Source organism: Ceratina calcarata, unplaced genomic scaffold, assembly GCF_001652005.2.
Source record: "Ceratina calcarata isolate Rehan_Ccalc_2016 unplaced genomic scaffold, ASM165200v1 scaffold222.2, whole genome shotgun sequence".
NCBI lineage: Eukaryota > Metazoa > Arthropoda > Insecta > Hymenoptera > Apidae > Ceratina > Ceratina calcarata.
Genome location: NW_017143986.1, coordinates 120,670 through 145,630, shown reverse-complemented (window position 1 = coordinate 145,630; position 24,961 = coordinate 120,670). Strand labels below are relative to the sequence as shown.

Here is a 24,961-nt window from a genome sequence, read left to right as displayed (position 1 = left end):
TAAAAGAAGTACTTATGCATACCATGTAGTTAATTTCATATAAAAGTGTAATTACATATATCTATATAATTCTTAGATAAGTTTCACACAGTTTATCTGAACACACGTTCAACATGTTCGTACTTCCACCAAGTAAACTATTACTGCCGTTACTCGATGCATAAATTTGCTCAATTTTCATGTAGAAAATACTGATAAAGAGTGAGCTATGAGAAGCTTCTTTCAATCGTACGTCCGTACAAATCTGTATTCAATTGTACTGTTGCGTGAATGTCATTGACATCGACGTCGTCACATATGTTTTACAGTCCAGTGAGACTCACGTAGAAAATGGTTAAAATTCGTATCAAACTTTATCAGTCGGCGAATGTTTATCCATAAACGCAGGTTTCGGCTGATAACTGTACATGAAGATCGAGCAGATCACGAGAACGGCACCGATCGCGAATTGGAGGGTCAAATTAAAATCGAAAAGATATATAGAAGCTATACAGGAAATAATAATGGCTAAAGACGTAGCGAAACCTTTAAGTATGTTGTCTGCGTATTTAACGACGACCGCTACGATAAGACCCCCGCCTGCTTGAAGTACGACTAAGTAACAAACGAATATATCGTAGCCGAAGAAGAAACCTTGCTTCTGTAGTATTTTACCGTCGTTTATGAAGCAAGTGATCAGCCCGAAAGGCAACGACAGTAAACTCAATTGGATGTTTCTCATCCACACCGATATGTCTGAGTCCTTCAGTATCTTCTCGAAGTAGATCCCCGCGAATCCTGACAGAAAACATGCGCTTAAAGCAGCCGCGAATCCGAGCAGACGGTTTTGCTTTATTCCAGAAGGCACAGCTTCCTCGGAACCTTGTGCCAATTGTACTAATACTACTCCCAAGACTAATAATATTAGAGCTCCCCACTGAGTATTTCTTAACGATCGCCGCAATATTACAATGGCAAAGAATGCGGTTGTCAAGATTTTCAATTGGTACGTCACCTGAAGATAAACAGATAAAATTATTGAACGAATGAATAGAATAGAAAATATTGTGTGTACCTGATAAGTTGCAGCATCTAAATTAGATGCTGATAGATATAAAAGATTGTTTTGGATAATGTATAAAAGTGATGGCACAGATACTTTTAGAGTATCAATAGGCTGCTTTATAATAGTCGATTTTAAGCCATTAATGAACTTTGAGATGCTACCCTCCTCGATGAAAAATAGTACCAGGCATGTTAAGAGTTTCACTACTTCTGCCATAACAACGGCTGGAATATTATAAAGATTAGATTACATATAAGATTGATTAATAGATTGGAATAGTTGATTTGTAACATACCAGTTGATGAAAGGAACATATCTCCTGACCTCGTTCGCGCATATCGCATAATAAGTCCGACGACAGCATTTTGTAATGTAAGAGTAACTAAACTAATGTATTTTAATGCTTGAGTATTTGCTGTGAAAGAAACAAGATACCAGGAAATGATTTATTCATTATAGTATTATTAACTAATCAATGCATACTTACTTTTCTGTTGTTTCATGTTTATAGTTATATCCTGCATGAGCACATTCAAAATACGTGGATCATTTCATCTGAAAAATGATATACATTTTAATTGAATCAATGAATCATGATAAAACTGATAAATTTAACTTACCTATTTGCAATCGTAAGAAAATTTTGTTTCAAGTATTATTCCGTATTCTTATCTTACCTGTTTAGTTTGAGTTGAACGAAAAAATCGAGGAACAGTACTACGTATACACGTAGCAAATGTACACGTTGACATTTATAGGTGGGCTTGTACTCCTTCTTTATCACTGAAACCTTCTGAAGGAGGAGAATAAAAGTGAACACGTCAAACGGATTTCGTACATTAAATGTTCATTCATTTATTTTATTTGGCAAGCTAAGATTGTTATGAACGGAGTTGAATTAGCAACTATTATATCGAACAGTGACATGAGTTTCTCTCGTCATCGTGGAACGAAATGTGTCTTTCTTCTCATAATTAAAGCCTAACGAAGCTTTGGCATTCACTTTCGCACCAATCATTTAACAATCGTTTACGTGTAGATGTTTGAAGCTACGATATTTAGCTTGAGATCTGTAAAGAATAAATAATAATACATATATGTATAGGATAAATGTTATATACATGTTACATATGTAGAAATTTCGACGATAGCGCTGTGCGTTGGAGAATAATGAAACCACCGAAGAGTTTGAGAGCGATTCGTAATTTTGAATTTCCGCGCGTCGGTTACCAATCACGTGACCCCTCTCCCACTTCGAGCGTCCGCCATTTGCTGTTCCCTCTCGAGCACGTACGCAGCACGTAGCGTCGTAGCGTCAGGTGTCCTCTACGTATTTCGTTCAACTTTAATCTTCAAGAGTTCGTACGAACATAATTGTTATCAGTTTAGATGTTTAATCACGACGAATTCATTACTTCGCGTAAGTATGAGTACTATTCGTACATTATTCTTTGTCAATTTTCGCTATTAGTGCCGGTCGACAAAGACGCGTTCCATTAACCACTTGTTGGATATTCCCGGGATTGCTTGTCTGTACTTTCACGAAGTTATCTCTACATTCTGTGAGATTCTATCATAATCTTCCCTTATTCTTATCTGTTATAGTTGTCATCTCTATTCTCCTTCTTGCCTGGCTGTCTGGTGGCTGGTTCCTGGCATCCCTCAACCTGTGGTAGCTGATTCCCGGCATTGCACAACTTTTGGTGGCTGGTTCCTGACATCCCTCAACTTTTGCCTGGCGGAAGGAACGTCAATAGAGGCTTTTATCAGTGAGTCGTATGCTTTTATGTTCCTCCAGTCGCTCAATCATGCCGGGACGAAAGGTCCGAAACGGCACGGGTGACTGGTTGTATTTTATACTTGTTTGACGAGCATGGTGACCCTTAGCATTTATAATATTTTTATAAATGCTCGGGAGTAGTAACATTTCTATGTTGTATTGTGTGATATTTCATTCATATATCAGCTCAGGTAAGGGCTTCTTGTACTCGCGATTTATTTGATATTAATGAGAACGACATTGAGAACGAACATTTTATTAAATAATACAAGTATTTTTCAATGAATAACTTAGTAATTGCATGGCCAGTACGATTTCATTTGGCCATGTAGTGATTTAGAGGTGAAGTTGGATATCCTCTGATTTCGTGTGAAGTGTAAGTAGAAATTCTCAGATTTGATTTGAGAGTACTAAACGGTAGGACACGTTCTTAACTTTTAATGCATGATGCATGATGTGTTATTAATTACATTCTATTTTTCCGATTTCGCGATATTTAATAATGATACGAAATTATCTATCCATCGTAACATTTCGTTAATTAAAGATGCAATATTCTTATAATATATCGCAGTAGAGTTCGCGTTAGTAAAACTTCGATATCTAATTATCCGCATAAAGAAATGTATTACATTTCACGTACAAGAAGGTGATAGGGGGTAGATTTCGATGTCAAAGCTTTCAGTATGAAAACTTTTCATGTTTCACATAGATCATTTGCTTTGACGAAGAGATCTCCCATAGAACATTTCAATTGTTATTTATTGTTCAATACATCTTTCATCTTGAGAGCAAATAAATAAATATATGTATAAAAGAATTAAATAAAAATAAAAAGAGTTATTTTGATATAAAATACTAATCATGCATTTTTTAGATCAGGATTTTCAGGTCTCATTCCGTGTTTACTCGCCAGGATCCCGCTCATGTGCCCAGGTGCTACTTGAGTGGGTGATAGGTGATAGGCACGATGAATTTTTTGTAGTTTATAAGTATTTAATAGTTTATAAGCGCACGGCTGGCTAGTTTGTCAATCGTACACGACGCAATCTCCGCATGCAGACTTGCGTCGGTGTTCTTTACAATTGAACGCTTGAAGTCTCTTCTCATTATTATTTCTCAATTCTCGAAGGAACGTTTTATTCGATCTTTAAATACTTGAGTTCTTGATAGATTTCACATATAGAAGTCTAACATACAATTAGAATCATCTTCATTAAAATAAAAATGAAAAAGTCCAATATATTTTTTATAGTTCATTTCATATATTTTATTAAATTCGGGAAGTTAATATAATAATTCGCTGTAGTAGCTAGTTTTGCCAGCCGATTACAGGTGAACGGTACCTACGTACTGCTGAGTGAATCTGTTTGTATGGCAAACTCGGTTGCGGGGTCGTCCCGGGACGGCTCCTGCAGGCCCTTGCATCCGAGCAGATGAGAGCCCGTACGTACCGTCGTACCGCGTGAGTCTGTTGGTTTGTCTGTTTTGCCTTTCTTAAATATATATAGGAGGGTCAGGCAGGCAGGTAATTGACTTCTGGTACGCCTGTTAGTATGTAAGCAGGTAGGGCCGGGGCAGGTTGACACGTTCTCAATCGCGTCTTTTTCTTCTCGCCGTGTTCAACCTGTTTCTGGAAATTTGCGTTCGATCAATCGACGGTTTTTACGTAGTCGATTCTTCGAATGCCACTCTTGCAGGATGTCCTTCATCATTCGCCGGGGCAGAAGAGCCCGAAGAAAGAAGAGGCTACGGCTGAAGAGGCCCGGTGCTATATGCACCTTCGGAAGAGGGCAACTATCAATGATTGTGCATTCAGAAATTATGTTCATATAATTTCCTAAATGCGGAATCATCCAATTACTACTTTGTCACTGTGCTCGTTTATAGTTTGTAAGCAATGTTCGTGGGCAATCGCGGTTCCATTTAGCGTTGCGAATTATTCAGACGGGTTGCATTAGAGTCGCGAATTAAGGTATCGGTTTTGCAATTAGAGTTGCGAGATGCTAGTCGCGTTTTGATAGTAGCGTTGCGTACCATGATCACGCGTTTGTTCTTTGTATTTTCATTGAATTAAAGTTTAGCTTTTTCCATTGCTTGTTTTATTTAGAATTTTCTTCACATAAAATTAGTTTGATTCATTAGTATTGTAGCGTTGCGAGTTACGAATATCGCGAGTAGTTTCTCATGTTCTTTTATATTAGTGTTGCGAAAATGATGATCGCGTTAGAGTTGCGCAAAATTAAAAGCCCGAATATTTCACTGATATGGTGAAACTATTCCCAGCATCATCGACGGTACCATCAAAATAAGAAGCACGAAGAATATAAGTTTCTTTAAGGATTGCGATTAAATACCGCGTAACTTTTGGGGTGGTCAAGGTTCATAATTTCAAATCAAAGCTTCTGGCTGTAATATATTTCAAAGCTGAGATCATATTTCAAATCAAGCGACGCGGTAGCGTCCCGAAGGCAAGTTTAGGCCGTGAGGTGGCAGCATATCTGTCGAAATACCGCATATATCCACACGCGTATTGCACGTAAATTCTACATTTTGAATTTCTTTCGTTAATATTAATTCTTCTTATATTATTCAAATATTTCGGTTCATTGCTAATATTCTCGCAAACGCGCGGCTCGGGTGATATTCTAATATTTGGATCATTGAGAAATAAGTATTTAGTAATTGTTTCTCCTTTTTTGATATCGTCTAGAATTCAATATTTTCTTATTCTGCCCTAAAATATCTACTACATTTCATTAGTATTTAAATCTTCCCATGCTTGCTCGTTACTGTACGAAGCGAACGACAAGGCGTTTGTAAATCCGCCCTAATCACTGACTTGCACATCTACACGTGCTAAACGTCAAGTCAAACTTGCATTTCATTTACGAACGTACAGTGTATCGTTCTGTGAACCCGTATATTGTGTCTTTTGGCTTTATAAATACTTGAATTATACGTATTAAAAGCACAATGAGTTTCGGTCTGCCGTCGGTTGTTCCGAAGCCTGCTGTAAATGATCAGTTCAATATCCGCGATGATAATTACGGTATTCCTAACCCAATGATTTCGGGACTAGCAGCTACTAGGCAGCACATAGGATATACTCATCCTTTAGAAGTATCTGAGAATAACGTAAGGAAATAAATCTGTACCAAGTCGAGGGTCGTTGCATTAAAAAGATAAATTTAATGTATATTTTAGTATGAAAAAAATCGTACACGTATGAACATGGTGCTGTTAAGAAATATTCAAGGATTACATGCACCTATGCGTTTAGCAATGGAATTGAAAGCTACTGAAAAGATTGGGAGACTCCCGTTTCTTCCATCGTCCAATATGATGAGAAATGTGTTACTTGGGAAGGATGAGGAAATTGGGTAAATAGCTCGTCGTCAAATGTTCTTTATTAGGCGAAGTATGTCGTTGACATGGTGGTAACAGGTTTTATATATTTAGGTTCGAGGATATATTAAACATACCCGAGTTCAGGGAACAAATGGGACAGCCGCATGCTGTTGTAGAAAATAGTCTTGGCATCTTATAAATCATGGCTTTATTTGTAACAGAGGAATCATTGGTTTTGTATTATTAAATATCTTAAGTAATAATAGGTGTTTCTTATAATTATTTGACGTATTTTATATAGTTATTTGTGTTAAGTTCTTCTGGATACCATCACATCTGGCCATACGAGATGATTCAGTCTTTTTTTACACAATTTCTTAAGTTCCGTAAACGCAACTTGTAATTCATTCTCTCTTGTGTCTTGTAATCGCGCTTGAATCGATGTGAGAATCGCCCGATTTCGGTTCTCCCATGTAGAGGTTACGAACGGAATACCAAATTTTTCTTTATATCTGTAAACAAAAGACGCCGATTAAGTTCGACGATCTTCCATTCGTGGTCACGCGATTTTCTTATTTTACTCACGATTCATTGTAAGTACTTAATAACTCTTTCTCCTCGTTTGACATCGCCTGAAATATAATGTTTTCTTGTTCATATTGTGTATCATAAAGAAGTGACCCATCGAGTAGTTGCCCTAGAATATCCGAGTGATTGAGCAACACTTCTTCCTTTTCTGAAAACGAACGTAGTACATAGATCGATAGTTTAAGAACCACATAACTTCGATTGTTCTTTTAGCCTTACCATCGACGTCTAGATTGTCTAAGTACTCGTAAAAGCATCTCTTGAGTTGTCTACGTGATGCGAATGGCCTCTTGGGTGCCACGTGTTTCGCTACATCTGGGTTCTGTTCCACAACATTATCAAACAGCCATGCGAATTCTTCATCACCCAGTGCATTCACTTCTGGCATACTTAAGATACCACCTGAGCCCCTAGCTAACAAATATACATATAATTCAAAAATAACATTCGATACCTTCTATATAATATACATTCGAAGTTGGTTGCGACATATTTAATGGACTATTGAGTCATAAATATGCATAAATTGTTTATGTGCTTACTATGATACATGTATATCGTCGTGCTTCCGTCCCAACGCTTAAGCTTCTTTCGACTGTACGAAAGGACTCGATACTCGCGAAATTATATCGGTTATTTACGTTTAGTAAAGGCGGCAGGTAGATAAAATGATCGACCGTTTCGAACATTTCAATTTGCGAAAAAAAGATGTAGATCGCTGTAAATAAATATAAGCGTTGCGACACATCTTGCAGGGGATTCTATGATACGTTATCGAACTATTAATGCTAAACTACGTTTCATTATCAGCAAATGAAGTTCAAGGTCTGGACGTAATTAGGTAATACATACGTTCACGCGAAGATTTATGTATGTAACTCAATTTATTACTCTTATTAACTACGGTTTACAAATTCACTTAAGATGTTCAAAGAATTTAACGACCTAATTTAGTTTAATTAGCATTTCTGTGTTGTTATTGTTTTTACTTTGATATTCGGAGAGTTGATAACGTTTCGCAATGGAACGGCGACTCTTAAACTAAATCCACATTTATTTCTATGTCGTTGAAATATAATCGTGATTCGATAAATTGACGAAGCTAGGAAATTAATTGTTCTCAGAGGATTAGTAGAATTTGGGGAGGATTATTTGAAATTTGAAACTCGTATCGATCATCGACACTCGATATATACCGCGTGAGCTATCTCGGCTACCGTCCGAAATCTCCATAATTTCGTACACAACATGAGAGTGATTTGCCGGTTATTGGCGGACGTCTGTAAATAATCTAACTAGGCATCGTATTCCTTAAAAGTGTCGAAACTTGCTGAATACGTTTCACAAGAGAGGTGAAAAGGTTATCGTAACTAATTTATTACGAGTGACTGATAGAAAATCCGGAATTGTGTTGTATCGTTGGTTTAGTCGACGTATTCACTCGATTGTGAGACTCTTCAACGTATTAAAATATTAAAACATTCCAAAAGATTTCTAAGTGGCTCGAGAAATTATCAAACCAAACGAATCAAATACTCTTCGCATGTTTTAAAACATTTGATACAGTATTAAACAAGGATGGACGTTAAGATTTTAGACGGTGGCTTCTCTGGTCAGCTGTCCACCCACGTAGGTGCGAAAATTGACGGCGATCCGTTGTGGACATCGAGATTTTTAGCTACAAACCCTGACGCGGTATATGCTACTCATTTAGACTTTTTGCGAGCCGGGGCAGATATTATTGAAACGAACACGTATCAAGTTTCGGTCTCGGATTTAATGAAATACTTGTCTATCACCAAAGAAGACGGTATAAATCTATTGCAAGATGCTGTTAGGCTTGCCAAGAAGGCAGTCAACGATTATATGAAAGAGATAAAGGGAAATGACAACGTGGGAAACAGGAATCCAATAATCGCTGGTTCTTGCGGACCGTATGGTTCCAGCTTGCATGATGGTTCAGAATATAATGGATCTTATGGAAAGAGCACACCGCGTGAAACCATGATTGAATGGCACAAGTCAAGGATAGACAGTTTTATAGGAGCTGGCATCGATCTCCTAGCACTGGAAACTATCCCTTGCTACCAAGAAGCAGAAATGATAGTCAAACTCTTACGTGAATATCCAAATGTCAAGGCATGGCTCTCGTTCTCCTGCGAAAGGAACAGCCGAAATCTAGCTGATGGCAGCAATTTCCAAGAAGTCATTTCACGTTGCTATAAGATGGCCTTGCCAGGACAAATAATTGCTGTTGGTGTCAACTGCCTCCCACCGAAAGATGTGACTGGCCTTTTGAAGGATATCAATAAGGGCTCAGGCAGCGAATTTTTACCACTGATAGCATATCCGAATAGCTGTGAACTCTATTCGCCAGGCATAGGATGGATAGAAGATAAAAATTGTCCACCGTTCGAAAGCTTCATTCCAGAATGGCTGGAACTTGGAGTGAGGTATCTCGGAGGCTGCTGCAGGATGTATGCGGATAACATAAGATCAGTCAGGAAGGAAGTGTATAATTATAGACAGAGAAAGGGGATTTAATTTATTTAAGTTAGATCTTATTTTACGCCTCTATTCATTAACGAGGGGCACTTATTCTCGTATCTAAATCGTTTTTTATTTCACTAGGCTACTTTGCGTATAAGAATTCCGCTATCGTAATCTTAAATTCGTTCGATGGAAGATATCGATAGATGTTGACTAAAACTTATCGGAACAGCTTGAAACACTTGGAAATATTGCATGTACATCGATGTATCTATATACGGAGCACTACGTAACATACGTAATTTATCACGGTACGTGTAAATAACACGTGACAAAAATTTGATCTCTCTGGCATGACACCAATCCACGGGTGCTATAAAAAAACCGCATTTTGTACGTCGGAGTAATTGTTCGTCAAATTCATTATATTTGTAATATTTATCTCGAAGATTATGGACTTTGGAACACGTGCATTCCGTCAGGCAGATCACAGCGCGTATCGCCTCAGACTCGCAGAAACATTTAAACGGCCAACACGTACGCTATTTTCTGATAGTTGATTGTTACAGTTTTTTAAATTCATTGGTACTCTCAAGAGAATTGTACGATTTCAAGTTCTCTGTATACTCGAACGTTAGTTTCCTTCGAATAGAAACTATTTGATAATTTTTATATAATAATAAGAGGGGTCATGAGTCGAGAAATAAAAGTGTTGGACGGTGGATTTTCTACACAATTGTCGACCCACGTGGGCAACGTGATAGACGGTGATCCTTTGTGGACTGCAAGATTTCTCATCACAGACCCCGAGTCAGTTGTCTCTACGCACTTGGATTTTTTGAGAGCCGGAGCGAATATAATTCTGACAGGCACTTATCAAGCATCCGTCGATGGTTTCAAGAAGTACATGAACCTTACAGAAGAGGAGAGCCTCGATTTATTCTGTAAAGCGGTGAATTACGCTAAGAAGGCCATAAACTTGTACAAGAACGATATGAAGACTGGCGAGAACATCGCAAATCCTAATCCGCTGATAGCTGGGTCCGTTGGTCCATATGGAGCCTGTCTGCACGATGCCTCGGAGTACACTGGGAAATATTGTTCTTCCGTGTCAGAAGAAATGCTCATGAATTGGCACAGGCCGCGTATTCAGAAATTGGTGAACAGCGACGTCGATCTACTTGCGATAGAAACGATCCCATGTAAAAGGGAAGCCCAAGCACTTGTCAAGCTGTTGAAGGAATTTCCTAATAGCAAAGCATGGCTGTCCTTCTCGTGTTCCTCCGACGGAGAGACCATAGTGGACGGATCTAATTTTCAAGACGTAGCTACGAGGTGTTACAGAACAGCCTTGCCAGGACAAATCTTGGCAATCGGAGTCAATTGCATTGCGCCGCAGAACGTGACAGCCTTGTTGAAGGGCATCAACAAAAGTTGTAATCAAGATTTCATACCTCTCGTAGTGTACCCTAACAGCGGTGAGAAGTACACGGTGGAACACGGCTGGACGGTGGCGGAAGAGGGATATTCTTTACACGAGTTTATACACGAATGGCTCGACTTAGGTGTTCGATATATCGGCGGATGTTGTAGGACGACTGCCACGGATATAAGGAAGATAAGAGTAGAGGTAGAAAAATGGCAAAGTAAATACGTAAAATAACGATGCCTACGTAATAAACAGTAATAATAAAATTGAGAGATTTAGGAAGTTTTAAATACTTTTATACGTATCTACTACTGGCGAACATCACGTTTGCCATCGTGTTTGATATATCGTTTTTTAAATTGTATACGACGCATTGAAAGTTTAATTTACAAACGGAAGAGTATCAATTAAAATGCACGTATATATTTTTCTGCCACTCTTTTTATTAATGTATTCAAGAACGTTTCGATGTGAAATAAATTATATATAACTTATGTATGTACATGCGTGTCAATCGAATGATTGATAAACGTACATTAGGTCGTTACCTATGCTATGTACATTTCCCTTAACTTTTACTTTGATACTTTTATTTTCTGTATTAACGGTGAATACGGAACTGGGTGGGATCTGAGTCTTTCCTTTTAACATGTCATCGAGCATTGGTTTCGTTCTGGGTCCCAATAAGAAATCGTCGTACCGATATAGTGATATTGACATTGGATCTATGGGAATCAATAGATACCAATAAATATCATAGATTAGATGAAACGTCAATTGATAGCCTATTTATATACTACCTTTAATAGTTTTATTTTCTTTCGATATTCGCGATATCACGTCCTCCACGGTATCGCCATCTGATATCTTAACGGACACTCGGAATAAACCTTTACATTTCTGTGGATTTATCGCGCATACCGAAATCCCAGGTTTACTAGAGAAACTCATGTAAGGGACACCTGGACAACATTCCTCTCTTGTCTTCTCAGTAGCTTCTTCCGTAGATTTGATCTCGATATTCTCCAGCTAAGACAAATAGAAATAAACTTACCTAAGAGATTTTTATAAACGAATATCAAGAAGGGTATTTGTTGCACTTACATCCAAAGTGTTCTTCAGGTATTTTATGTTATCTTGGAGAACCTTAAACTCGTCGAAATCTAATGTCAGATTAAGTGCACTTAATCCAACGGTATCCATTTTTTCTCTCACGGCCTGCACAAATGGCATCACTCGTTTCATGTGTTTCTTCAGTTCTTGCAATTTTCCTAATTCTGCAGCGATGACTTTATTCTCTGGTAATTTATTACTTTTCTGGAAAATAATAGTCGTCAATGCAAGCACATAAATTGGTTTCACATTATTAGCATAATTACTGACAAGATATAAATTTTTCATCGTAGTTAAGATAGTATTTTGCCAAGGGGGATACGTTTTCGCTACCCAAATCGTCCCTTGCGTCGGTTTCTCTATTGGTTCTGTCTTTCCTTTCTTCGGTGTTAGATAACTTTTTAACAGAATTCTAAATGAATGCGCAGCGTTCATAAGGTATTCTGACATTTTAATTAGAATCTCATCTATTGCTCCTAACTCAGGCCATTTGGCGTTTAGTATACTGTCTTCCTGTTAGAAATATTTAACGTGATTTATACAACGTAATAAATAAATTTTAATCATTATCAACGAGATAACTTACTTTCCCAATTAAAGACCACACGTGTTCCGCCACGTGCGGACATATGGGAGATAAAAGAATCGTTTGAAGTTCTATATATTTAATCATTAGCATCCAGTTAATACCATCCAGCGCGCTCAATTGTATATACTTGTCCCTCGCTGCTTGTAACTCAAAGAATCCTGTTTTCAGTGCTTCCTTGAACAACATCCTTGAATAATTTTCTTCGGTTTCTTTTATCTTGAGGTTCATCTCGCTAGTACGGGTGTACATTTATAAATATCGGCTTCGAAGCAACGTAATTTCAATAATACTGTAAATAATACCTTTCGAAAACTTTATCGTTAAACGTACACGATTCTCCTTGTCGAAGAGTATCTTTTGAAGCCAACGTTTCTTTTACCCATTCGATGAAAGTATAGAGACGAAGAATTCCAGCATCGGCCATGCTCTCTACGAAATTCGCGTCTTCTATCGAGTCGCCGGAATCGGCTAGGGAAAGTCGCATACCGTCCGCAGAAAACTTTTCCAAAGCTTCGGCCAATGTCAGGAAATTACCTTCCGATTTTGACATCTAATGAAACGGTATTTACACTGTTGATGATCTTGCAAAATTATTGTTAGATGTATTAGAATTAAAAATAATTGTACCTTCGCCGAATTTAAAAGTAAATGCCCGTTCGCTCTTATTCCTCTTGGCCACATCTCGGGTTGCTCAGACCATATCGCGGTGTGGTTGTAAATGAAGAATGTTAAATGATTTTGCACAAGATCTTTCCCGGAAGCCCGTAAATCTACTGGGTACCAATAATTAAATTCGCGTCGCATTTTCTCCAATGCCACTTTCTTTATAGTCGTCTTCGGGTACTTTGCATTTTTGAAGAAAATATAATCCCACACTTCCGGCGTCATTTCGTTAGCTCTGCAAACAATTGCTTATACAATTTGAACGAGGCGATTGATTATATCGAGGTATTAACAGTTTTACTTTATGTTGTATTTGTTCGGTTTATCGCCTTTGAACGTTCCTTCCTGTAATATGTGCGACACCGTGTAATATGCCATGTGAATCGTCGAGTCCGAGAGTGATTCTATCAGCCAATTTTCGTCCCACGGTAATTTAGTACCTAAAGTTTGTACATTTAGAAAATGTGAAGACGCGGTGAGAATGTTAAAGGCTTTAAATTCATATAAGTACGTGAATTTACCAAGTCCGTAAGTTCTCGAACAGGCGTATTCGTGTAGCCAATCCAGACAAGCTAAGAAATTTTTCTTCACTTCGTCATGGAAAGTATTAAGATCGTTCAAACATTTCGTTGCCTGTTTCTTCCAAATTTCCTCGCCATAATCCAAGTACCACTGATTACACAAAGCTATTACACATTCGTCGTTCGATCTCGAGATTATAGTTTTCTCCGGTTCGTAATATATAACAGCATGTCCATCTTTTATCAAGTCGTTTTGCATCTGCTTCTTAACATCCTGAACCTTCTTCCCTTTATATGGACCGACCAGTACTATACCGTTATAGTACCCTTTCAGATACACTATCTCTTTAGCTTCTAATAATTTGGCTTTGTCGTTTTGAGATTGGATTTTTAACATCTCATATAGAGTCGGCGCGATTAATGTACCGTATTCGGGTACGTCGACCACAGGTATCTAACGCGATAAAATTATGTTAGTCACGTGTATTTCATTGTTTGCGAGTTGAAAAACGATTCAACTTACGGGTTCATAGGGTAACACCATCTCATCGGTTATACCATATTTTTCCCTGAGAGCTGCTTTTTTCTTTAAGTCTACCAAGGCTGCATAATCGTCAGGAGAGTCGCTAGGTACAGAGGCAACAACGCCTGTACCTTTATCTTCCTTGATCGTCAGCATTGGCAGAGTGTAAATCACTTTATAACTCGTAAGAGGTACTTCTAATGGCAGTCCTAATATATCCTGTACATTAAATGTTATTTGTAATGAGTATTTAACACGCGAATATTAGCGTCGTACCTTTCCGGTAAGTTTTAACGCGATTGCTATTTTCCCTTCTTCCGCAAAGAAATCCTGATAAGACATATTTCGAGCTGCTCTTTCCGTCGAAATATATACATCTCCGTTTGCCAAGGTGTAAGCTATGTATTTCATATCTGGATGAACCCAACAGTTCGTCAGGCCGTGCATCGTCTCGGGTCTCAAAGTGGCAGCTACCAGATAAACTGATTTGCCAGAAAGGGATCTATAAAAATAGAGAAATAGTAAATATTGTGTAAAACATATACGACTCCTTGCGAAACGTACTTTAAATTCGGAGGATAAGGTTCCTGGAGTTTCATTTTAACTAATATGTATTCTTGAGGCCCGACACCTTCTCCAGTCGACCTGTCGTGATCCATACAAGGTTGCCCATCCTTTGGAGAATATACCGTGTACCTTTTCCCGTATTTAATCTTGTTCCTAGCTTTTAAATGTTGAAATTGCCAGCGTATAAAGGAATCGTAGAATGGATTCGCGTCGGTGGTAATAAACGTTCTACGCCAATCCACCTAGAAATGTCTCACGTTAATTTTTTTTTTATAAATTAGTAAGCTTCGTTGGGTCACTTATTATATGACGTACGTGCAATCCAAGCGATTTTAAATCTTGCATAGCGAGGGGTGGAAAGTAATCTAGCCAGTATTCGGCATCAGAAAATTTCTTTATTTCTTCGTTCTCTAAACCGAGTGATTGCATGATATGCCACTGGTATTTCGCAGTGCCTGTCTTTGCAACTGCTTTGCTCTAAAAATAATTGTTAATTTAGAGAAATGTTATGAATATTTCGAGTACCAGAGAATTACCTTTGTCCCTTTACTTTTATCCTTTATTATTATGTCGTTCACTACTTCCTCGACTTTTTCCTCCTCTGGGAATTGCGGTGGGTAGCCATACAATTCCATTTCTCTTTTCAATTTATCGGCACATGCTTTAATAGGCATACCTGTACAATGAAACCCAAATGGGAAAATTACTTTCTTTCCCAAAAGGCGATTGTATCTTACTGCGAACTGTAATTAAACGGTATGGAATTAGAATTCGTTTCGTATAAACTATTAATCGTCTACGTCGATTTGTATTATGCACCTCGCATTTGGATAACGAAAATGTGTGACCGAGGTGGAGTCTCCCATTCATATAAGGGAACGGGAACGAAGCATAGTATTTTTCATCGGGACTTTTCTTAGGTGTCAGAGGAGCATCCTCTTCATAAACTTTATTGGCTTCCCATTTCGCTTGCACCTCTTTTTCTATTTTTTGAAGGTATTCTACCTTGAACGTTCCTTTCCTCTCCGTTGCCTATCAACAGATTATAAACGATTTATACAATATTTGCCTGTTTTAATTAAAAGTATTTACGGTACAGCTGGTACGTTTACCGGTTAGAAGGTTATTCTCAATAATTCCTACGAATTATTGTTAGATTCTTTTCAATTCGATAGACGAAAAATGAATAATTATAAGTTTACAACGGGAAGCATTTCAATGTACTTACCATTTTATTTAGAATATTGATATTGTAAGAAAATTAAGTACTACACGTGAGCAGCACCCTATGACATACTTCGATGCGCGTTAGACACGCATTGAGGAAGTTCATGGTTCATTCAATTCAAAGCTGACGCAACTTGTATGTGCCTATGCATTTACAGGTAAAATCTTTTTCTAGCTGATGTAACGGTCGAGGGAATGTCATTATTATACATCATTTTAACGAGAATATCTCATAAAAGAAAGTAAAAGATGTATAAGGAGAGATAAAGGAACACAGATGGGGAGAATAAAAATGATAAACTTCGTTCTTTACAAAGAATACAATTTATTTGTTAATTTAAATTAAATGTATTTGGATAAATATGTTCACATTCGTGCGACCGGCGTCAGTCCTAATATCCAGAAGCATTTTTCCATTATAAGTGCTGTAGCCTCGGTTAATAACATACGTCCGATGTTCACGTTTACTATCTCCCCGAGTTCGTTCTTTTCAACGCAGTAACAATTGTCGTAGAATTCCGTGAACGAGCACGAGACCTCGTAACAGTAATCGCACAGCTGGTGCAAGTACAGATCCTTAGTGATTCTGATTAATACGTCGGGGAATTTAATTAATACTTTTGCTAGCTTCCATTCTTTCTCATGTTCCAACGAAATCGGAGTACTCTCCGCCAGTTCTTGCAGCTTCTCCTGCGAGATATTTGCTGCCCTAGCGATGGAACGTATTCTAGTCAAAGCGTATAATAAATACACCGCGGTGTTCCCTTTGTCGTCCAACATTTTATCGAACGAGAACACGTATTCGTGATTTCTGTTGTGCGACAGATCTGCGTATTTAATGCATCCGTAAGCAATCGACTCTTGGGCGGTTTTCAACTCCTCTTCGCTAAGCACTTTGTCTCGCTCCTTCTCCTTCAATTTATCCAATGCTCTTTTCAAACCTTGAATAAAAAGCGAGGGTTGAAACGATAATTAGATGCATGTGACGAATGAAAGATTACCTTCGTCGAGTAAGTCGCTTAGTTTCACAGTTTCGCCGGATCTAGTTTTGAATTTCTTTTTATCCTGGCCGAGGACCACGCCGAATCCAACGTGGTCCACCCTGTGGAAACTTTTTAAGATCCCTGCTCGTTTGGCACAGCTTTTTAATACTTGAAAATGCGTCGCCTGGCCAGCATCCGTTACGTATATCAGCTGTGAAAACAGACGATATTTTAAAAATGTAATTAAGGAAATGTTATACCGTAGAACTTGAGAAAATACCCAGTCAGCTCTTTCCTCTTCTAAACGTTGTTTAATAGCTGCCATGTCCGATGTATCGTAAGTGAACCCGCCGTCCGATTTCACAATGGTCAGCGGTATTTCACCATCGCGTTTACCCCACATTATTTTCCGACCCTCGTCTTCCTCCAACAGTCCTCTCGCCTCTAAATCTTTGACTATGGCTGTCATGTGATTCTGGTAAAAGGACTCTCCTCGTTCCGTCAACTGGACGCCCAGTCGAACGTAGACTTTCTCGAATTCTGTATATAAAAGAAGTATGAATTTCCTATGAATATTGAATATCATTGCAATTTAACGTTATCGTTTTACCCTTCCTAGACACGTCACAAATCAATTGCCACGCTTTTATCATATCGGGATCAAATGCTTGCAACTTAACGACGCAAGTGTAAGCACGTTTCTTAAATTCCTCTTCTTCGTCAAATCGTTTCTTCGACTCCTTATAAAAACTCTATAATTTTCATGTGATTAGAATGAATATTTAAATTTTAGAACAGAGAAACAAATGTAATAGGATTACTTGAAGATCTGTGATAGGCGGAGAGACGGATAAGTAATCGGGAAATCTGTCTTGAAGATGTGCTATCAGCATACCAAACTGTGTCCCCCAATCGCCGATGTGATTTATCCTTAATACATCGTGTCCTAAGAATTCTAACAATTTCGCGATACTGTCTCCGATTATAGTGGATCTCAAGTGTCCAACATGCATTTCCTTGGCAATGTTCGGACTAGAGAAGTCTATCACCACCCTCTGCTTCTTTACATAAGGCGGAGATACTTTCCCACTCTTTACTAAACTGCTCAAGATTCTCTGAGCAAATTCCTTTTTTAAATATACGTTTATGAAACCTGCGCCAGCGACTTCTAACTTCGATATCAAGTCCGAGGTCTCTACTTTGGACATTATGTTGTTCGCAACGTCTCTAGGATTCGTTTGTATTCCTGTAAAATGAAACCAAACGTCCTGATACATTCGATACTCGAGAAATGTTAACGTCGTTCCTTACCATTACTGCTAAGTTGCTTACAAAGCGGCATAGCACTGTTACACTGATAGTCTCCAAACTTTGGATTGGTAATAGACGTTATAATTATTGGAGGATCGCAGACATCGGGATACACAGTTAAAATCGCCTTCGTGAACAGATTCTGCAGAGTATCGTATATACTGATGACGTTATTTTCAATTGCCATTATTTCACTCTGTGCTTTCGCCCGGTCAGCTTCGATAGTCTATACAGAATCACGTATTATTAATTTTAATTAAAACTTTGAATCTGGAATATTTAAACTTACCCTTTTCAGAACGGCTACTCTGTGCTTCAGTTTGATATTCTCTTGTTCCAATCTGGAATACTCGTCTTTAGACACAGAACTCGCGTCAGCATTGTTACCTCCTACGATCTGTTTTAAACATTCGATCTCCTTTTTCAAAAATGCTATTTCTTCTTCCTAAAATGTAAATCGCCGACTGTTATAACCTGTCAGAATTGTACCGAAACGTCGGGCACGAGAATTTAAATAAATTCGTCGAGTTTGTTAATTGAAAATTGTAAATCGATGATGCAGTTTACCGCGGCAGATGCTCTCTCGTGAAATTTCTCTAAATTAATCTTAGACATTCTCTCAGCAAATTCGATTTTACCGAATAGAAAATGTATTAACCATACACGTGGCTCTCGCAAGAGTATCAATACATTTAAAATTATATGCTACATGTATATTTAAAAACGATAATGTAACGCGGAAGCATCGACAGAAATACGATTTAAATCGTTAGATGTTAAAAATTTCATGCAGATATTGTATATATGTAACATGAGGTTACATACGTTACATACACATGCTAATCATTTTAAACGTATATATATTTCGTCAGAGGAAAGAGAATGGGGGAGTAAAAGAAGATAGTCCGATTCTTTTTATATCAATTATTTATTTTCCATACAAATTATAAACATGTTTTTCAAATACTGTACATATACTGAATTCTATTATATTTTTAAACCTCTAATTTAATGATATATCATTTCGTTTTTTTTTTTTTATTTATTTACTCGTTAAATCAACTACTTTGATCCTCGTTTTGTTTTATCTCGTGACGCTATACAGGTAAATCCCATCTTTTTTTTTCAACCAATATTTCATTTAATCGTTTACGAAGCTCAATTCTTTGATATGGCAGTTCCAGGATATGAACAAATATAAATTGCAAATAGAGTGAGTGAATTCTCGTGGACGATTTTGCTAGAATAATCGTAGTCGATATTTCCATAGAGATTACAATTAATGATTCAACCGAAGGTTTCATATTTAATTAAAATCAGTTGCCCGCAGAGGAACGTAAAGATTCTATGTATTCAACGTCTGTAACTTGTTGGCTCTGAACAGAAATTAATTTCTTTCACGATATGAATCTTTATGAAAATATAGACGAAGGACTTAAGCGTTCTCAATTTCGGAATCTGAAGATATCACTTAAATTTACGAGTACTAAATAAATTTATTTTCCGTCCTCGCCGAAGTTGCTCGATATAGTACACAAAAGATAGCCACTGGAACTTCTCTTATTTTTTTTTTTCATCTAAATTAATCTTAGACATTCTCTCAGCAAATTCGATTTTACCGAATAGAAAATGTATTAACCATACACGTGGCTCTCGCAAGAGTATCAATACATTTAAAATTATATGCTACATGTATATTTAAAAACGATAATGTAACGCGGAAGCATCGACAGAAATACGATTTAAATCGTTAGATGTTAAAAATTTCATGCAGATATTGTATATATGTAACATGAGGTTACATACGTTACATACACATGCTAATCATTTTAAACGTATATATATTTCGTCAGAGGAAAGAGAATGGGGGAGTAAAAGAAGATAGTCCGATTCTTTTTATATCAATTATTTATTTTCCATACAAATTATAAACATGTTTTTCAAATACTGTACATATACTGAATTCTATTATATTTTTAAACCTCTAATTTAATGATATATCATTTCGTTTTTTTTTTTTTATTTATTTACTCGTTAAATCAACTACTTTGATCCTCGTTTTGTTTTATCTCGTGACGCTATACAGGTAAATCCCATCTTTTTTTTTCAACCAATATTTCATTTAATCGTTTACGAAGCTCAATTCTTTGATATGGCAGTTCCAGGATATGAACAAATATAAATTGCAAATAGAGTGAGTGAATTCTCGTGGACGATTTTGCTAGAATAATCGTAGTCGATATTTCCATAGAGATTACAATTAATGATTCAACCGAAGGTTTCATATTTAATTAAAATCAGTTGCCCGCAGAGGAACGTAAAGATTCTATGTATTCAACGTCTGTAACTTGTTGGCTCTGAACAGAAATTAATTTCTTTCACGATATGAATCTTTATGAAAATATAGACGAAGGACTTAAGCGTTCTCAATTTCGGAATCTGAAGATATCACTTAAATTTACGAGTACTAAATAAATTTATTTTCCGTCCTCGCCGAAGTTGCTCGATATAGTACACAAAAGATAGCCACTGGAACTTCTCTTATTTTTTTTTTTCATTTTTTTTTTCTTTGATGATCTTTATATGTAAATATGTACAAAGATATTTAACAAATTTCGTCATCGATCGTATCGCGTATTTTGTGTACACAGCGCGAATCCTTCCATTCTTTTTCACCCTTAATCTACTTCCGCGTCTCTTCCATTCTCACGGCTCCTGAATTCGATTTTTCCTTTTTCCCCCAATTTTTCCGATATCATCAATATAGAGTGAGAGAGTGCTATTTTCTATCTTCACAGAAGACATAGATAAATATATATTTTCATAATCTTTCCTTATAAATGTAAATTCACTTATTTTAAAATCATTATTCGTTAATGTTAATAATATTAGTGTCGGTGCTCCATTTTTTACGATTTCAAACTCTTCCGATAATCATCCTCCCTCCGTAATTTCTCGTTGAAACAAAAATTCGCATGATCAAACGGATGTATGAGTATCTTTCAAATATATTGCATAGTTCGTTTCTTCGTAATAATGATTCCTCTCGGGTCGAATTAGAACCGTCAGTTTCGGCTTCGTACGAAATCATTGAGAGAATTTTTTATTGATATTTTATAGAAGCCACTCTGACGGCTCTGATTCCACCGTGACGTACGCAGAATTTAGCAAAAATTACAGTTTATCTCTAATAATAATAATATGTAAAAACAAGACTTACAATCGTTAGAAAAGAGAAAGAAGGTAACAATAAGTAAAAACTGTGAAAATCATGAAAGCTGCCAGTTATTGAACAAAAGCCGCGTTACATTATCATTTAAATGTTATAATAAGAAGTGCCCCTCGTTATTTCAGTCAATCACTTGGCGAATTTAATTCTCACCCGAAATAAAAAGCGACGTTATTTCTGACTAAAAGAGAGATCAAAATACATTGCCACTTGTTGCATAAGAGTTAATTATAAAGTAAACGATACACAGTAAGTTATTAATTATTTGCTTAAAAGTACACATGATTCGTTCGATCCTGTTATTCGTATCAAACGTTCGCCGCTACGTAGGCAAGCCCTTTCCGCGGAACACGCAACTGATCAGATTAAAGAATAGGTAAAAAGTTTCCCTGTGCATTTACAAATGTATATATGTATGTACGTGTATAGTCCCCGCGAGAGATGTGGCGAGAGTAAAGAAAATTAATGATTTTCGATGGTCCTCTACTCTTGCTAGCCGAACGTAATCGTGAAACTTTCTCTGGTCCGTAGTCGAAATGAGATATTTAAGTACGAGACTTATCGAAGTCTGTTTGAAAATGTAAAAGCTCTTGAAGGAGATCGCACAGAGGATCGAATTTTCTAACTTTCTCGAATCTGTTGGAAACCAATTCCGATTATCTGACGTGAAGAGCGTTAAGATATCGCCGGTGACCGATGGACATCCGATTTAACTATTCGATGTACTCGGTTTTGTAAGTAGAAAGATACAAACAAGCAAAATAACGCCTATGTAAGAAAATTGATTCGCGTAAAAACTATAGAAAAAGAGAAGGGGGGGGGGAAGAAAAGAAAGGCATTACAGAGAGTACGAAATAAAGTGATTACAAGAAATACAAACGCATCCCTCTAATCTAAGTGTCGCTATCTAAGAAAGTGGGTGGGTTTGCACGACTGTAAGTGCGTTTATTAAAAGACTGTCTCTTTTAAAAAGTACGTAAAAACTCGTTCCAACGTTCCTCCCCGTTACTACTTCTCTTCTTTCAATCTGATCATTGAGAATTAAAAGAAAAGCTCTGCAGCGAAACATAATTCTTACTGTTAGTCGTGGTACAGCTAAGAAAAACAAGAGAGAAAAAAACAATTCTATAACAAAAAGCTTGAAGGTCCGCGCACAGTCGACCTCTCGCACNNAATAATGTAACCAAAGAGACTTAAAAAATCATAATGGCATTACCTCTCTGTTTAACTCGTTTCGTTTAAAACTTAGAAATCACTTAGATAACTTTATACACGATCATTTATAACAATGTAAATCGTAATCATTGCATTAATATTTAACATACATATTCTTATATGTAATATATGTAGATCTGTGTGTGGATGTCTTGTCTGATTCTATTTCCTAATTTAATAATAAAACTATAATACTAAATTATGTTGGTACAACGCCTTTCCGAGGTCCGAGTCTGTTTCTCGTCTAATTCATTTCATTTTACCCTTTTTTTTTTTTTCTTCTCGGTACGTTTACCTTCGTCCGTACGTACGAAATTTTTATTGTCGATTTCAACTTAACTTTTATTAACATCTCCTCCCAGTTAAAACTGCGACGAATTCGTTCGTTTGCAAGCGAATGACGAAATATTCATAAAATATATCATATACGATTACATCTGCGTCCTCGATATAAAATTTACAATTCCGTCTACGTAGGAAATTTTTTTAAAAACACGCGCACCAATTAATTTTCACATTTTAATTACATTCCATTTGCGTTTCTCTATACTCTTATTTTTTTTTTCTCTTCTTCTTCTTCTTCTTCTTGAATCAAACTCAAGCTCGGGCTGGCCAGTACTTTTAATACGTGAGAGTGTGTACATGTGTTCATTGTCGTGTCGATGTAATGCGTGTATACTGTATCCCGTTTTACGAGTTTCTCTTTCAGGAGTTTCGCAGAAAATGTTCGTAAATACTGAATGAACAAACGCCTAACTCGCATTAAAAAATTATATAGTCCGATTAAAAATCGAGTCGAATCTCTCTGATTTGCAAATAAAAATATATATGTATATTTATATATATGTATATTTATATATATGTGTATATATAATAATCGCTCGATCCGTTTCTTACCATTAAAATAAACATCTGATTTCGATAAACACATTTTGTCCCGAGTCTTATTCCGCATCGCGTTCATTTCTTTCTTTCTTTCTTTTTTTTTTTTTTAAACGGCAGAACATTTTCGATCGAAACTCTTACATTCAAACGCGAAATATATGCAATTTCGATCTAGTACGAGCGTGTTTAATCCCTCGACCCTTCAAAGCTGCGCGCTTAAAAGAAATCTTCAACGTGTTCGATCGTTGATTAAAAACAGAAAGAAAAAATCGGGGAAACTAGAGAAAGGGTCAAATTGTAAAAGTAGTTCGCACGTTCGAAATGCGGGTCAATTAAAAACTAAATTTCCTCGTTTTTGCACAGTAACAAATACTGTATCTATTGCACGCACACTAAGTCGTCCGTATCGTTCGATGCAAAAAGAAGTGCGAACAGAAACTTAAAATGATTGGTTTCGCGGGGGTACCACCACGACGCTTCAAAGGGTCAATGTGCTTCTGTGTGTGATCGTGTTTGTATGCGCGTATGGATGATTCTTTTTTTTTTTTGTTTGATGTGATGGTAGGCACTGATGGGGGTGGATGGCTGCATGGCGAACAGGTTCAAGCAGGCTAATCCTTGATCAATCTGTATATGTGATGCTGAGCACCGTGCTCGGACGTCGACACCTCGAACACGTATGCCGTGCACAATAACGTTTCCTGCGTATCCCTGTTCGTGACAACCTGCAATTCAAACGAGACAGCACATAAGCCTTTGCCACATTATTTCCCGTCTTTATGTAAAGAGTTCTAGTTTCAGCAAAATTAAATCAAAGTATGCTATATACATTGCGTTTTAGCATTCAATTAAACTAGGCAGCAAGATGCGTTTATCTTTTTATACACTGACCGTTGGTCCGTGTTAAAAACTTGTGGTACACTTATGTAATTGCACCCTCGGGCGACGAGAGCACGCATCCGCCATAGTAAATCATTCGCATAATTATCCGGCTTAAACGTATTCGTTTTCCTGTCGCTTATTTACGACCGTAAACGCGGACGGTGTATTAAACTAATCCGCGTGTTCGAGGAACTGTCCCTCGGTTTTATGAGTGATAATTAAAATCGGGGGAGGCAGGATCATCGTACCTGGAGAATGGTGAAATTCTCGAGAACGCTGTTCATCATGTACTTTTCCGGCAGGTGCTTCAATTTATGTATGAAGTTGATCATGTACTCGCACATCGGCGATCGGCTGATACGATAGACGAATCTGCCGTTCTCGAACCTAGCGTATTCCGTCTCCACTTTTTCCACCACCTGTTTCCCGAAAGAGCAGACTTTGGTCGAACATGTTATCGTCATGTTCTCGTTGCTCTCGTACCTGCAAATCAAATCGTTTTAACACTAGAAAGACTGAAACTTAGTATATACCTATATTGCCCAAAAGCAGTAAAAATGACTGCATTGT

At 37.2% G+C, this 24,961-nt stretch overlaps 8 protein-coding genes across 9 annotated transcripts in view; 3 read left to right on the top strand and 5 right to left on the bottom strand.

Annotated features, from left to right (window-relative positions):
• Positions 1-12: 12 nt before the first annotated feature.
• Ugalt (UDP-galactose transporter) lies at positions 13-2,657 on the bottom strand. Its single transcript, XM_018020312.2, has 6 exons — positions 2,489-2,657; positions 1,723-2,395; positions 1,533-1,600; positions 1,341-1,460; positions 1,055-1,269; positions 13-994 (listed from the first exon to the last, which is right to left on the bottom strand). The coding sequence occupies exons 3-6, from the start codon at positions 1,567-1,569 to the stop codon at positions 347-349; spliced, it is 1,020 nt and encodes a 339-aa protein (XP_017875801.1). The 5' UTR covers positions 1,570-1,600; positions 1,723-2,395; positions 2,489-2,657; the 3' UTR covers positions 13-346.
• A 3,011-nt stretch (positions 2,658-5,668) lies between these two features.
• Positions 5,669-6,458, top strand: Pomp (proteasome maturation protein). Its single transcript, XM_018020345.2, has 3 exons — positions 5,669-5,963; positions 6,033-6,208; positions 6,288-6,458. The coding sequence occupies exons 1-3, from the start codon at positions 5,802-5,804 to the stop codon at positions 6,373-6,375; spliced, it is 426 nt and encodes a 141-aa protein (XP_017875834.1). The 5' UTR covers positions 5,669-5,801; the 3' UTR covers positions 6,376-6,458.
• On the bottom strand, positions 6,450-7,500 carry LOC108622451 (2-oxo-4-hydroxy-4-carboxy-5-ureidoimidazoline decarboxylase-like). Its single transcript, XM_026811482.1, has 4 exons — positions 7,307-7,500; positions 6,984-7,178; positions 6,762-6,912; positions 6,450-6,688 (listed from the first exon to the last, which is right to left on the bottom strand). Exons 1-4 carry the CDS (start codon positions 7,314-7,316, stop codon positions 6,487-6,489), a joined length of 558 nt encoding a protein of 185 aa, XP_026667283.1. The 5' UTR covers positions 7,317-7,500; the 3' UTR covers positions 6,450-6,486.
• A 582-nt stretch (positions 7,501-8,082) lies between these two features.
• LOC108622450 (selenocysteine Se-methyltransferase) lies at positions 8,083-9,486 on the top strand. Its single transcript, XM_018020343.2, has 2 exons — positions 8,083-9,317; positions 9,396-9,486. The coding sequence occupies exon 1, from the start codon at positions 8,343-8,345 to the stop codon at positions 9,306-9,308; it is 966 nt and encodes a 321-aa protein (XP_017875832.1). The 5' UTR covers positions 8,083-8,342; the 3' UTR covers positions 9,309-9,317; positions 9,396-9,486.
• Positions 9,304-10,973, top strand: LOC108622448 (homocysteine S-methyltransferase). The gene has a single exon (XM_018020342.2). It carries the CDS (start codon positions 9,946-9,948, stop codon positions 10,915-10,917), a length of 972 nt encoding a protein of 323 aa, XP_017875831.1. The 5' UTR covers positions 9,304-9,945; the 3' UTR covers positions 10,918-10,973.
• A 60-nt stretch (positions 10,974-11,033) lies between these two features.
• Positions 11,034-15,994, bottom strand: LeuRS (Leucyl-tRNA synthetase). Of its 2 annotated transcripts, XM_018020341.2 has the most exons (16): positions 15,888-15,994; positions 15,479-15,691; positions 15,196-15,402; positions 14,975-15,136; positions 14,657-14,901; positions 14,369-14,594; positions 14,093-14,311; positions 13,570-14,023; positions 13,350-13,488; positions 13,013-13,283; positions 12,688-12,935; positions 12,383-12,617; positions 12,067-12,309; positions 11,788-12,000; positions 11,484-11,712; positions 11,034-11,408 (listed from the first exon to the last, which is right to left on the bottom strand). In XM_018020341.2, exons 1-16 carry the CDS (start codon positions 15,888-15,890, stop codon positions 11,194-11,196), a joined length of 3,522 nt encoding a protein of 1,173 aa, XP_017875830.1. In that variant the 5' UTR covers positions 15,891-15,994; the 3' UTR covers positions 11,034-11,193. The 2 variants fall into 2 exon arrangements, with proteins under 2 accessions (XP_017875830.1, XP_017875829.1); XM_018020340.2 differs by having other exon boundaries at positions 11,788-12,309.
• A 197-nt stretch (positions 15,995-16,191) lies between these two features.
• ArgRS (arginine--tRNA ligase-like protein) lies at positions 16,192-18,989 on the bottom strand. Its single transcript, XM_018020311.2, has 8 exons — positions 18,748-18,989; positions 18,470-18,625; positions 18,181-18,406; positions 17,691-18,115; positions 17,480-17,621; positions 17,150-17,409; positions 16,888-17,080; positions 16,192-16,827 (listed from the first exon to the last, which is right to left on the bottom strand). The coding sequence occupies exons 1-8, from the start codon at positions 18,793-18,795 to the stop codon at positions 16,253-16,255; spliced, it is 2,025 nt and encodes a 674-aa protein (XP_017875800.1). The 5' UTR covers positions 18,796-18,989; the 3' UTR covers positions 16,192-16,252.
• Positions 18,990-22,880: 3,891 nt separating this feature from the next.
• Positions 22,881-24,961, bottom strand: part of scalloped (TEA domain transcription factor 1 homolog scalloped) — a 24,973-nt gene continuing 22,892 nt past the window's right edge. Inside the window, exons 7-8 of the mRNA XM_018020308.1 lie at positions 24,640-24,874; positions 22,881-24,234 (exon numbers count right to left, since the gene is read on the bottom strand). Of these exons, the coding sequence (XP_017875797.1) occupies positions 24,121-24,234; positions 24,640-24,874 (349 nt within the window). The 3' untranslated portion in view covers positions 22,881-24,120. The remainder of the gene's footprint in view (positions 24,235-24,639; positions 24,875-24,961) is intronic.

Excerpts from the sequence above, each read along its gene's own strand:
- LeuRS (XM_018020340.2), bottom strand. Across the intron at positions 14,312-14,368 it reads CGTTAAAACTTACCGGAAAG|GATATATTAGGACTGCCATT; the intron begins GTACGACGCTAA and ends TTTAATGTACAG. Across the intron at positions 13,284-13,349 it reads CCGAACAAATACAACATAAA|AGCTAACGAAATGACGCCGG; the intron begins GTAAAACTGTTA and ends AATTGTTTGCAG.
- Ugalt (XM_018020312.2), bottom strand. The coding sequence starts at position 1,569 with ATGCAGGATATAACTATAAACATGAAACAACAGAAAA. Across the intron at positions 1,270-1,340 it reads TATGTTCCTTTCATCAACTG|CCGTTGTTATGGCAGAAGTA; the intron begins GTATGTTACAAA and ends ATAATATTCCAG. Across the intron at positions 995-1,054 it reads TAGATGCTGCAACTTATCAG|GTGACGTACCAATTGAAAAT; the intron begins GTACACACAATA and ends GTTTATCTTCAG.
- LOC108622451 (XM_026811482.1), bottom strand. Across the intron at positions 6,913-6,983 it reads AGACAATCTAGACGTCGATG|AAAAGGAAGAAGTGTTGCTC; the intron begins GTAAGGCTAAAA and ends GTTCGTTTTCAG. Across the intron at positions 6,689-6,761 it reads TTAAGTACTTACAATGAATC|ATATAAAGAAAAATTTGGTA; the intron begins GTGAGTAAAATA and ends TTTTGTTTACAG.
- Pomp (XM_018020345.2), top strand. The coding sequence starts at position 5,802 with ATGAGTTTCGGTCTGCCGTCGGTTGTTCCGAAGCCTGCTGTAAATGAT. Across the intron at positions 5,964-6,032 it reads TAGAAGTATCTGAGAATAAC|TATGAAAAAAATCGTACACG; the intron begins GTAAGGAAATAA and ends TGTATATTTTAG. Across the intron at positions 6,209-6,287 it reads GGGAAGGATGAGGAAATTGG|GTTCGAGGATATATTAAACA; the intron begins GTAAATAGCTCG and ends TTATATATTTAG.
- ArgRS (XM_018020311.2), bottom strand. The coding sequence starts at position 18,795 with ATGTCTAAGATTAATTTAGAGAAATTTCACGAGAGAGCATCTGCCGCG. Across the intron at positions 18,116-18,180 it reads TAAGCAACTTAGCAGTAATG|GAATACAAACGAATCCTAGA; the intron begins GTAAGGAACGAC and ends TTCATTTTACAG. Across the intron at positions 17,081-17,149 it reads AAGAGGAAAGAGCTGACTGG|CTGATATACGTAACGGATGC; the intron begins GTATTTTCTCAA and ends CTGTTTTCACAG.
- LOC108622448 (XM_018020342.2), top strand. The coding sequence starts at position 9,946 with ATGAGTCGAGAAATAAAAGTGTTGGACGGTGGATTTTCTACACAATTG.
- LOC108622450 (XM_018020343.2), top strand. The coding sequence starts at position 8,343 with ATGGACGTTAAGATTTTAGACGGTGGCTTCTCTGGTCAGCTGTCCACC.